General features: G+C 42.2%; 1 protein-coding gene across 1 annotated transcript in view; it reads left to right on the top strand.

Annotated features, from left to right (window-relative positions):
* Positions 1-1,031, top strand: part of LOC129188224 (gastrula zinc finger protein xFG20-1-like) — a 9,404-nt gene extending 8,373 nt beyond the window's left edge. Inside the window, exon 2 of the mRNA XM_054788436.1 lies at positions 1-1,031. This exon is cut by the window's left edge and continues 728 nt beyond it. Coding sequence (XP_054644411.1) covers positions 1-847 — 847 coding nt within the window. The 3' untranslated portion in view covers positions 848-1,031.
* Positions 1,032-13,078: the final 12,047 nt, after the last annotated feature.

Consider the following 13,078-nt stretch of genomic DNA (forward strand, 5'->3'; position numbering starts at 1 on the left):
GTTGCCACTGACTTGTGTCTCTGCAGTTACTGAAGACCATGAAGACAAACCACCTGATTCCTCACAGCTTCATCATCGTCCAAGTGAGGAGATGAGAGAGGCAGAGCCTTCATGCAGCAGCTCACTGCAACACATGACAACAGAAGCTGATGGAGACCACTGTGGAGGATCACAAGCAGACAACCTCTTAGCTCCACTGTCAGATAGTGACGACACAACGTCACACTCTCCTGAAGATGAAGACAGCGACTACAACCAAGAATCTCTGAGCAGCGATACAGACTGTGAAGGTGATATGACGACTCACACTGGAAACAAACACTCTGAAAGCTCTAAAAAGACGACAGATGAACGTTTTAACTGCTCAGTTTGTGACAAAAGATTTTCTTGGATGAGTACTTTGAAACAACACATTAGAACACACACAGGAGAAAAACCTTTTAGTTGTTCAGACTGTGGTAAACGATTCAATCTAAAGACACACATGCGGTTACACATGAGAACACACACAGGAGAAAAACCTTTTAGTTGCTCAGACTGTGGTAAATGCTTCACTCTAAATACAAACATGAAAAGACACATGAGAACACACACAGGAGAAAAACCTTTTAGTTGCTCAGACTGCGGTAAATGCTTCACTGAAAAGGCACACATGCGATTACACATGAGAACACACACAGGAGAAAAACCTTTCAGTTGCTCAGACTGTGGTAAACGCTTCACTCAAAAGACAAACATGCAATTACACATGAGAACACACACGAGAGAGAAAACATTTAGTTGCTCAAATTGTGGTGACACATTTTCATGGAAGTCCTCTTTGAAAAGACACATGCAGAGTCACTGATGGTGTCCTGTTTGACTCGCTTGACTTCCTTTCAGTCATTGTGTTGCCACTGTGTTGTAATATTCTTTGCACGTGTCTTTGTTCAATAAATACATCTTGTTTTTATTAATGTGGAAAAGAAAAACATGGTGACTGCTGTGGTTTCATTTGTAGTTAAGTGGGGGGGGGGGGGGTTTGACTGTATGCCATCATCACGAAATACTGTAACTAATGAAGTCACTTCCTGTTAGAGTACTTCCAGATTCTGTCTGGAAAGTAGCGATTTTATTCCTTCTACTGACTTGAGTTGTAATGATTCACTCATTGGGGTACGGACTGATTTCAGGATTTGAGTGAGAGCAAAATAGTAGTTGTTTGGGTTTTTAAAAATGTTGCATAGTTGATTCGATTTTGTTCAAACAATTGTATGTAAAGAAAAAGGAATCATACTATGTTGTTATTGTTGTATTACATATTGATACAATGTTCACAAATTAGTGTATTGAAACAAATATTTTCTGTTTTTCAAAAAGTTTTGTCAGGTCTTTTGTGATTATAATCCATGCATCAATTCATTTTCTATAATCATAGAAATTACAGGCAAATTGACAAAATTATTCACTTTTATTGAAACATTTTCAAAAATAAAGTATCTTTGTTTTATTTTGGACATTGACTGCATGTGTCTGTTCCAGCCTAAATTGTTAATGTCTGCTTTGTTTTAGTTTTCACTACTTGCTTGGTCAGTAGAGGGAGCAACAGTCTTGACCCTTTGTGCAGGGAAACGTTTATTTGCTGGATTCTATGGATTTTAACATGTTTGAGCACTGGAATTGTAATCAATGCGATTTTAATGCATTGTCAATAAAGCTGTAAGTGTGATTTTAACTCAAGTATACGTCTGGAGGTCTGTGTTTGACTTTAGAGTGTCCCAATAAGCAGTGGTGAGGTACTGACCACGTCAAAAAGAATTCAATTTTCCAGGTTTTTAGTGAATAAGGCACCCAGAATGTACATGAATAAAGAAACGTGGCATTTTCAATATACTGTAAACGAAAGATACACAATGTTTTTGGCAGCTGTACCTGTTGATTTGTCCTAATATGTCATATCACTCTATCAGGAGAACCAGAGTATAGAGCAGGAAGCGCCACCTGGCGTGGCCCAAAAGGGTGCATGCACTGTGCACTGTATTTGGGCACACGTTCCGAGCAACCAGCGTGACGCCACGGACGTCTCTCGCAAACCTTTTACACTTTTCACACTGGCTGATAAGGTTTTTCGTGTGCTCCATGTTCCCCCCCTCCTCATCGTGGAACATTTGGTACAGCTAGCACGCAAAATGTCTTCCTCGGAAAGTGAATGTTTGCTCGCGAGTGAGCTCAGGGGAAGTAATGATAGGCAGGAGGAAAAGGGGAGCGCTTGATTTGCTCACCCGCACAGTACGGATCATCTCGCCTCATTGGAGCATTTTTTTTAAATTACTGGTAATTGGAGCTATTTTTTTATGTTCTTGGATTTATCAGTATGACTTCATAATTCCCTCATATCGGCCTGATAATCATGCACCCCTAGTTTAAATTATATATTTGCTATTGTTGATTTGATTGAAAGATTTAAGCAAAAATGAGACGACAAAAAATCTGTTTGATTTTTCGTTTGGTTTGGTTTGGTTTGGTTTATTTGAACATGGAGGTTACAATGGAATACATCTCATGAAACATCCTTTCACAGTTCCACATGTCCAAAAGGAGTAGGAAAAATTGTTTAATCCTACCCCCCCATCCATTCCACATCTTGTTCAGTACATATTATTCACTTCCTGCTTTCCATATCATATTTCATATAATAATCACTGTAATAATAAATAATAACAATAAAAAAACATGCATGACAGAACAATCACTGTAATGATCAAGATTCTTCTGCCTTGTATTTAGCAAACATCAACTGCTTGTATTGTTTTTTGAATTTGCTCAATCTCGGTACATTGTTTGAGTTCCTTACTCAATCCGTTCCATAATTTAATTCCACATACGGAAATGCTGTGGGTTTTCAGCACTGTTCTTGCATATAAATGTTTTAAGTTAACTTTAATTTTCCCCTAAGATCATATTTCTCCTCTCTGATAGACAAATACTAATACTTTATGCATTATACTAGCGGTTTGAAAGTGTACTAAATCTGCAAATTTCAATATCTGTGATAATAATATCTGAAATGGTTTGTATGTTCTCTATGCTTGGCATTATGAATTATCCTCAGCGATCTTTTTGCAGTACATTAAGTGAGTGAAGATTGCTTTTATAATAATTACCCCATATCTCCACACCAGGGGTCACCAACACAGTGCCCGCGGGCACCAGGTAGGCCCCCACGACCACATGAGGTGCCCACAAGCCTACTTTTCATTCAAGTTTTCAGTTAATAATGGGAGAACACTAGAAAGAAAAGTATTCTGAAACATAAAATGTGAGTTGTGGATACCAGCATTTTGTGAATGTTTTGGTAAAACAAGCATATTTGATTTGTTTGGGTTGAAAAAAATGTATGAAAATCATTTCTACAAAAATGAGTAGCTCGTGGCCATTTTCATTTTCTAAAAGTAGCTCTCACAAGAAAAAACGTTGGTGACCCCTGCTCCACACAATACATTAGATATGGTAATAGCAGGGAACAGTAAAAAGTGTAGAGTGGTTTTTGATCTACAACATGTTTTGTTTTATTCAATATTGAAGTATTTCTCACCACCTTTTGTTGTATATTTAATATGAGATTTCCAACTCATTTTTTCATCTATTATGATCCCCAGAAATTTGTTTTCTTTCACTTTTTCAATATCCACTCCGTTTATTTGTATTTGATCATATGTATCCTTTCTGCTTTTTCCAAATAACATTATTTTAGTTTTACTTAAGTTCAAGGATAATCTGTTTCTGCCAAACCATGACTTTGATATGACCATTTAATACTTGACCTTTTTAATTACTGTAGTTCTTGTGTGCTTTCCCCAGAACAAAAGGCATTGGTAGCATCCGCAAATAATACCAACTTTAAGTCATTAAAGTCCTTTGACAAATGTCATTGATATACAAATTAAACGGTTTTGGTCCCAATATGGACCCTTGGGGTACTCCACACGTAGTATTTAAACTCCCAGATGTATATTCTCCTAGCTCAATAAATTGCTTCCTGTTTGCTAGGTAGCTTTTAACGCAATTCAAGACTAATAATTTGATTCCGTACGTTTCTAATTTTGTTGTTAAAATATTGTGATTAATTGTTTCGAAGGCTTTTGTAAGATCCATAAATACTGCAACTGCACATCTTCTGTTATCTATAGCAGTAGTAATTCCGCCGTAATTTCGATCAGTGCCATAGAAGTTGAAATGTTAGCTCTGTATCCATATTGACTACCTGCTAGTAATTCATTCTTATTAATGAATTTGTCCAACCTGTTATTAAATAGCTTCTCAATAATTTTAGAAAATTGAGGTAACAAAGAAACTGGTCGATAGTTTGTGAATTGATGCTTATCTCCATTTTTGAAAAGTGGAACCACTTTGGCTATTTTCATTGTGCTGGGAAATTTTCCAGTCTGAAACGATAAGTTACTAATATATGTTAACGGGTCTACAATCTCATTGATGACCTGAGCTGTGTGTATAGAACTCCAAAGTCAAAGATTGGAATGTTTGAGGATTGGTTTAAGACAACGTTTACAGACATAGGTCAAAAAACAATTTTTATATGTGGAGACTTCAATATTGATCTTTTGAATCCACATAAGTACAAGGAAATAGATTACTTCATTGACACAATGTATAGTTTCAGTTTATATGCTAAAATCATTAGACTAAGTAGAATAACTGACCACTGTGCCACCCTTATTGATAATATATTCACCAATGATTTGATAAAATTACTACTAGTGCCAAAAAATCACTGTGGCAAAAAGTGCACGCAGGAAAAAAGCATAGGTACTTACAACTTGGAAGTTTGACCAGAAGCTACAGAAACATGGGAAGCCAAGACTAAGCATGAACAAGCAACAGGTGTACAAGATGAGACAATCTGGCAAGGAATGAGACTCAATGCAGGGTATAAGTAAGATGTGGTGATTGCAAGCAGGTGTGTCAGAGCTCCTCCCTCAAGGGAGGTTGGTGTGCTGCAACAGAGAGACACAAGATGCACCCCAACTCATGACAAAGAATACATTATACAGGACATTTATCATTCAACAAACTAAAGAAGCAGAACAAAAGTATAATCCATCCATCCATCCATCCATCCATCCATCCATCTTCTACCGCTTATCCGAGATTGGGATGCGGGGGCAACAGCCTAAGCAGGGAGGCTCCAATTTTCCTCTCCCCGGCCACTTCGTCCAGCTCCTCCCGGCGGATCCCGAGGCGTTCCCAGGCCAGTTGGGAAACATAGTCTGTCTGGGTCCTGGGTCTTCCCGGTCAGACTTGCCCTGAACACCTCACCAGTGAGGCATCCGTGAGGCATCCTGACCAGATGTCCAAGCCACCTCATCTGGTTCCTCTCCATGCAGAGGAGTAGCGGTTCTACTCCGAGTTTCTCCCGGATGACAGTGCTTCTCACCTTATCTCTAAGAGAGATCCCAGCCACCCTACGGAGAAAACTCATTTCGGCCGCTTGTACCCGCGATCTTGTCCTTTCGGTCACTACCCAAAGCTCATGACCATAGGTGAGTGTAGGAACGTAGATCGACTGGTAAATTGAGAGCTTTGCCTTCTGGCTTAGCTCTCTCTTCATCACAACAGACCGATGTAGAGTCTGCATCACTGCATCACCAATCCACTTGTCGATCTCGCGTTCCATCCTTCCCTCACTCGTGAACAAGACCCCAAGGTACCTAAAATCCTCCACTTGGGGCAGGATCTCATCCCCAACCCGGAGATGGCATTCCACCCTTTTCGGGCGAGAACCATGAACTCGGACTTGGAGGCGCTGATTCTCAACCCGGCCGCTTGACAGTCGGCTGCGAACCGATCCAGTGAAAGTTGAAGTTCACGGCTCGATGAAGCCAGCAGGACCACATCATCTGCAAAAAGCAGACTCAATCCTGCAGCCACCAAACCGGAACCCCTCAACGCCCTGGCTGCGCCTAGAAATAATGAACAGAAATGGTGACAATAGGCAGCCCTAGCGGAGTCCATACTCACTGGAAACGGGTCTGACTTATTACCGGCAATGCGAACCAAACTCTGACTAACCGCGTCACCACGCTCCAGCACTCACTGACGCAACACTTGCACCACACAAAAATAGTACATAAACATATTTACACATGCAAAATATAACAATAATGCTTTAAGTGTTTTGGTGAAATTAACAATAGTTTTAAACTCGTTCCATCCACCCCCCCTGAATTTCACCAAAATCACTAAACATACCAACACTACCATATCACCAATAATCCCAAGAAGGACCAGACACACCACAATACGATAAAAGGGAAGTGTCGCTCCCTGAATTGGGTATGAACGACTCTGATACTGGCTTGTTAGCATCTATTGTTCTGGCTCGGCCCTGGCTTCACCTCATTTGCAAGACTAAGAGCTGTGGGTTTTGGTCTCAGTAACCTGCTGAACACAGGGTCCAAATTAAACCTCAATCGGAGGTCTTTTATCGGAGGTGTTAATAACAGGATAGGATTATACCACTACTCCGCCCAGGCTTAGTGTAACGAACCAATAGGAGGAGGGTGTTGGCACACCAATTCCGCCCACTCTTACTGTATTTAAGGCCTAAGCTACCAGCACTTATTAGTTCGCTGACGAAGCTCTTCGGATGAGGAGCGAAACGTCCGACACCTTCTTCACAGAAGTACAGATGACATCTCAAGAAGCCTTTTCCTCGATGGACAACTCCTGTACGACTGAGAGCCTACACAGACGTCTATCAGTTATTATTAAGCCTCTAGCTTCCTTTTAGTAAGTAAAAACCTTGGCTATGATTGCACTAAATTGTCATACAAGTGTCGGAAAAAGACTGTTTGAAGTTGGTGGTTTTCAGTTTGTTGATGTCCAGGCGCTTTGATACTTTCGCGCCTTGTGGTCGTCTCTTGGGCTGGACATGGAGATTGAGTTTGGAGACAACGAGGCGGTGATCTGTCCAGCACTCCGCACCGCACATAGACTTCGTGACACGTACGTTTTGTCTGTCCCTCTTTCTTATTATGACATAGACAATGAGATGCCAGTGCTTTGAGCAAGGATGCATCTATGAAGTCCTGTTACGGGTAGGGAGGTTGAACACTGTGTTTGTGATCAGAAGGCCATGGTCTGCACAGGTTTGAAGGAGAAGTAGACCATTGCTGTTGCAGTTGCCGGCCCCATGCTTCCCAATCACTCCTTTCCAGGAGATGCTGTCACAGCCAATTCTCGCATTAAAATTGCCAAGGATGGTGAGTTTGGCAGCATGGGGAACAGCAGTGATGACAGTGTTCAAGTCCTCGTAAAATTTGTCCTTGGTCTCATCTGGGTTTGTCATGGTAGGGGCATAGGCGCTGACAATGGTGATGAACTTCCTTTCTCCACAGAGGGGAAGTCTCATCGTCATAAGGCGATCATTCACATCCTTTGGGGGACCAGCTAATTTGCCGACCAGTGCCGTCTTTACTGCAAAGCCAACTCCAGCCTCTCATTTCTCTTCAGGCCTGCATCCACTCCAAAAGAATGTATAACCTGCACCTCTTTCACATAGTTCACCCACACCTGCCAGCCTGGTTCCGCTTAGAGCGGCGATGTCAATGTTGTATCTTCCAAGTTCACTCGCAATTAGCGCTGTGCGTCTTCGGGGTCTCTCTGAGTCTTCTCTGTGTTCCAAGACGCAAAGGTAAGTGATGTTATTCTTGTTTTTTTCTTTGATTTCGACTGCAATAGTAGGGCTCCCTCCAGCCGCGGTATGCTGGCTAGGGTAAGGTGGAGCAGGCAATGTTTGGGACACCTTTGTTTATGTGATCACACACACGCACACACTCTTACACACCCACTCAGTTAGTTTACAGATTGTATTGTCACGATGCAGCTTGAGTGCTCCACCCTCCTCCTAAGAGCTGCAACATGCTCTCTGCGACTTGGGAACACGGAGGAGATGGCAGAGTTTATTCAGAGCGGGTGGAGGTTGTAAACTGAGTACATCTCTGTCTGTTCTCCTTGCGAGTAAAAGCAATCTTGTTGTCTTCTTTCTTCTTTCTCATTGTGTTTTGAATGTTTTAGGCTGCTTGAACATGACATTAATTTGGTCCTTCGAGCCGGATACCAAGACACCTGAAGATTCCAGCTGAGGGGACGACAACGAGAAAGACCGTGTCCACGGCAAACAGACCCTTTTCAGGACTGGCTCTCGTCTCATTGGCTGGAGTCTGATGGTTGATACCTCAGAGAGGGAATATTCAAGATTCAAGAGTTTTATTGTCATGTGCATAGTAAAACAGGCAGTTATACTATGCAATGAAATTCTTATTCTGTTCATTCTCCCAAGAAAAGAAAGAAAACACAAGAAAAAGAATAAGAACATAAGAAACATAAATACCATCATAAGAAACATAAATACCAATAAATTAAGCAACAACAACAGAAGAGACATTAATACAGATAAATAGTACAAATAAATGAATAAATAAATAAGTAAATAAATAAAGGTGCTATGAGTGTGTGCGTGTGTTGCATGCGGCGTGTGTGAGTGCTTCGTTGAGAAGCCTGATGGCCTGTGGGTAAAAGCTGTTCGCCAGTCTTGTGGTCCTGGACTTCAAACTCCTGTAGCGTCTGCCTGACGGTAGGAGTGTGAATAGTGAGTGTTGTGATGTGTGCTGTCCTTGATTAGATTGTGTGTTCTTTGTAGGACTCTAGATTTATACATGTCTTGCAGTGAGGGGAGGGCTGCCCCAACAATGTTCTGTGAGGTCTTGATCACCCGCTGGAGTGCCTTCCTATCACGTGTTGTACAGTTACCGTACCAAACAGTGATGGAGGCGATAAGGACACTTTCGATGGTGCATCTGTAGAAGCAACTCAGGATTTTGGTGGACATGCCAAATTTCCTCAGTCTTCTCAGGAAGTACAGTCTCCTTTGGGACTTCTTCATAATTTGTTGGGTGTTGTGAGACCAGGTGAGGTCCTCGCTGATGTGTGTGCCAAGGAACTTGAAGGTTTTCACCCTCTCCACCTCAGTCTCATCAATAAACAGGGGTCTATGCGGCTCCTTTTCCCTTGTTCTTGGGTCAATGATCATCTCTTTAGTCTTATCTGTATTGAGAAGGAGATTGTTATCATGACACCAAGCTATGAGGTCCGCCACCTCTCTTCTGTATGATGTTTCAACGCCACTAGTGATCAGGCCAATGGCTGTAGTGTCATCCGCAAATTTAATGATGCTGGTGTTGTTCTGGGAGGCCACGCAATCATAGGTGAAGAGCGTGTAGAGGAGCGGACTCAGCACACACCCCTGTGGGGTCCCAGTGCTCACAATTCTTGAGCTGGATGTGCGATTGTGGACTCTGACTGACTGGGGCCTGCCTGTTAGAAAGTTAAACACCCAGTTACAGAGGGAGGGTGACAGGCCAAATGTGAGGAGCTTATTTGTGAGTTTGTGGGGGCTGACTGTGTTAAAAGCAGAGCTATAGTCTATAAATAGCATTCTGACATATGTGTCCTGGCCCTGTAGGCGAGAAAGGGCTGTGTGGATGGCAGTGTTGACTGCATCATCCGTGGACCGGTTCTGGCGATATGCAAACTGTAGAGGGTCCACAGTTGCCGGGATGCTCTTTTTGATGTGGGTCATGACTATTCTTTCAAAGCACTTCATTACAAAAGGAGTGAGTGCTATAGGGCGATAGTCATTTAAGCAGGTCACGTTGCTCTTCTTGGGTATGGGCACTATGGTGGTGGACTTAAAGCAGGTTGGTACAGATGCTTGTGCAAGCGACAGGTTAAATATGTCAGCAAGCACATCAGCTAGCTCTGATGAGCAAACCCGAAGTGCACGTCCTGAGATGTTGTCTGGGCTTGCTGCTTTTCGTGGGTTTGTTTTGTTTAGAACCCTGCGCACATCAGCTGATGTCACCATGAGAGGTGAGTCCTGTGTGCTCCCCAAGTCCAGCCACCCTCTCTGCTCATCAGGAGTTTGGGTGTCAAAGCGGGCATAGAACTCGTTCAGCTCATCTGGAAGTGTGGTTTGGCTGGACGTGGCTACGCTACTCTGCTGTCAATAGTCTGTGATATGCTGGAGCCCCGCCCACATGCGTCAAAGGTCTGAGGTGGAATAGTAGCCCTACAGCTTCTGTCTGTACTGCCTTTTGGCCTCTTGTATGGACCTCCTCAGGTCATATCTGGCCTTTTTGTAGTCATCAGCGGTGCCCATGATAAATGCAGTCGAACGAGCACGTAGCTTAGCCCTTACATCACAGTTCATCCACTGTTTTTAATTAGGGTATTTTCTGTAATACTTGGTGGTGGTAAGTCTCTATACATGTGCTAATGTAGCCAGTAACAGCAGACGCGTATTCATCCAAATCAACAGTACAATCTTCCCTCCCCGCTGCAGTTTTAAACACATCCCAGTTTGTGCAGCCAAAGCAGTCCCGAAGTACTTGATCACTTTCTTCATTCCACACTTTAACTGCTGCACTTACAGGGGGAGCTTGTTTAAGAAGTTGTCTGTATGTTGGATAAAGGAATATGGAGATGTGGTCGGCCTTTCCAAAGTGGGGTCTTGGAACAGCCTTCAAAGCACCTTTCATGTTGCTGTAGACTTGGTCCAGGATGTTATTTTCCCTCGTGGGAACGCTTACATGCTGGTAATATTTAGGGAGCACAGTCCTGAGGTTACAGTTGTTGAAATCGCCAGATATAATGAATACAACGTCTTTGTGTTTGGTCTCGTGTTTATCAATGATGTCATGCAGGAGGCCTAGTGCGTTAGCGGTGTTAGCTCGTGGTGGGATGTAAACAGCAGTTAAGTACACAGCGCTAAACTCACGAGGCAAATAAAAAGGTCTGCATTTCACCATCAGCAGCTCAATGTCCTGAGAGCAGCGCTTTTCCATCGTCTGTACGTCTGTGCACCACCGTTTGTTTACGTAAACATTGGTCCTTCTGTAACCAATGAGTCCTGATAGCAGTTTACTATCAATCCAGGTTTAATGATTTGCTGGACTGAAATGCATCTCTTCTTTTTCATTACAAACTAACACTTACAACATCCATCCATCCAGTGTGCTGGGGTGCCTGGGATGCTCCAGCAGCGGCAGGATGATGACAGTGACGAGGAGGTAGATGGTGTCCTCTTCCTCCACTATGACCAACAAGGAGAACCAACAGTCTCTCACATCCAATTCGCTAGCAGGAAAACAGCATAATGACATGCAGTGATGGATTGAGCAGACAGGCCTGGCACACACAAGTGGCTCTCCTACGTATACACTTTCTGACCATGTGCGAGCCTACAGCGCTGTATGTAACAGTATAATGCACATTGCAATATAAACAGACACACGGAACATAGTCACCTATATCATTTAGAATAACCTTCTGCAATAAACTAACAGGATACAAAGTATCACATCTATACAAATGAATGGCAAACTTCGCCTTGCATAGCAGCTAATTAGGGATTGACACTAATACCATTAGTTTGCTTATTTTGCATACATATTTTACATTCAACACAACTGTATAATATAAATGACATTGCACATCTCACATGAATGCTCACCTAGCAGGAAAACGGCATAATGTCATGCAGTGATGGATTGAGCAGACAGGCCTGGCTCTCCGATACACTTTCTGACCATGTAGGAGCCTACAGCACTCACTAGGCGCACCATTGTAACCAATTAACGACTGTCACAAGACTGCCTTAAAGATGTCTATTTCTTAAAGAAAATCACATACAATTATAATGAAATAACGAATGTATGAAATTTAGTAGCATACTACTTAAGTGATAATAACCGACAGTGGCATTAATCCCTGAACATTACATATAGAAAATAACATTTCTTTTAATCACACAAAAACACCGCTGGGTTACACTTCCATGGATTTTTGGAGTGTGGACAGTGCCAGAAAAGACGTAAAACAGCCTCCGGGTGGTCCCCATGAAAAGAGCAGTCCGTATTACCATCTCTCCCCCCACTACCAAAAACTTTATTAAGATTTGAAAAATTATAACGTAATCGATCTTTTTTTTCCCTTTTATGATATCCATGGTGTAAGTAATTTTTTTATGTTTTCCTTGGTTAGTTTAAATAGTAACGTTAGTCACATTAACGTTTGAATTTTGTAACGTGTGGTGTGCAACGTTAGCTGACAGCTAAAATTGTTATCTTATTCGGTTGGAACTAACTGTCACTGCCCGAAGTTACGTCAACAAGGAAATGGACTGCAGTTTGTCCGAAAGCGCGCAAACAGGCCGTACGGTAAGTCACTGAATGAAGTTTGTCCAGGTGGAGTTGCCGTAAAAAAAAAAACACACACACAGGAGAAAAATTGACCTTCAGTCCTTACAATGCCATTGTTGTACTACAAATCCCATCAGCCGTTCTTAAGACTGTAATGACATCAACTTTGACCTATCAACTCCACAATATAAGCTAATCATTGCAGCACTGTAGCAACATGAGTGAGTGGTTCTTGAATTATCATGCTAAAGACAAAATTACAAGGCGATCTTTGACCTCCCATGAGGGACACGCCGATCGCTTCCGGGTTAAATACGGAGCAATTTATCAACGAACACGCTAGAATTTATTTGTTTCGGATAAATGTCAACGACATATAATACGACGGATAAAAGTAAGTAAAATCCGACTAGTAATGATGAATAATTTTGCCCACTTTGCATGTTTTTTCCGCAGCTTCGTGCACATGACACAAACGCCGACCTATGAGAGGTAAAAAAAAAAAACGCCTGTCAAAACGAGTTACACTGCTTGATTAACACAAAATTTGTAACTCACCTGACGAAAAAAATAATTTCAAAGTGCATAAAGATCTTCTCCAATATATATAAAAATGAAAAAATCTTATCTTAGACTTGACAATGGTTGTTAAACCGCCGATTGCTCGTGGAATTGAATGATGCTGCTTGATGCTGCGAGGTCGTGACTGTACATTACGCTAAACAAAATGGCGGACACGATGAAACATTCCCCTGCTGAATGCGTATTTGGCGAATAACCGGCAGAAGGACACAAGTTTTGTTTGGCCCAAGAAGGCA

Source organism: Dunckerocampus dactyliophorus, chromosome 9, assembly GCF_027744805.1.
Source record: "Dunckerocampus dactyliophorus isolate RoL2022-P2 chromosome 9, RoL_Ddac_1.1, whole genome shotgun sequence".
NCBI lineage: Eukaryota > Metazoa > Chordata > Actinopteri > Syngnathiformes > Syngnathidae > Dunckerocampus > Dunckerocampus dactyliophorus.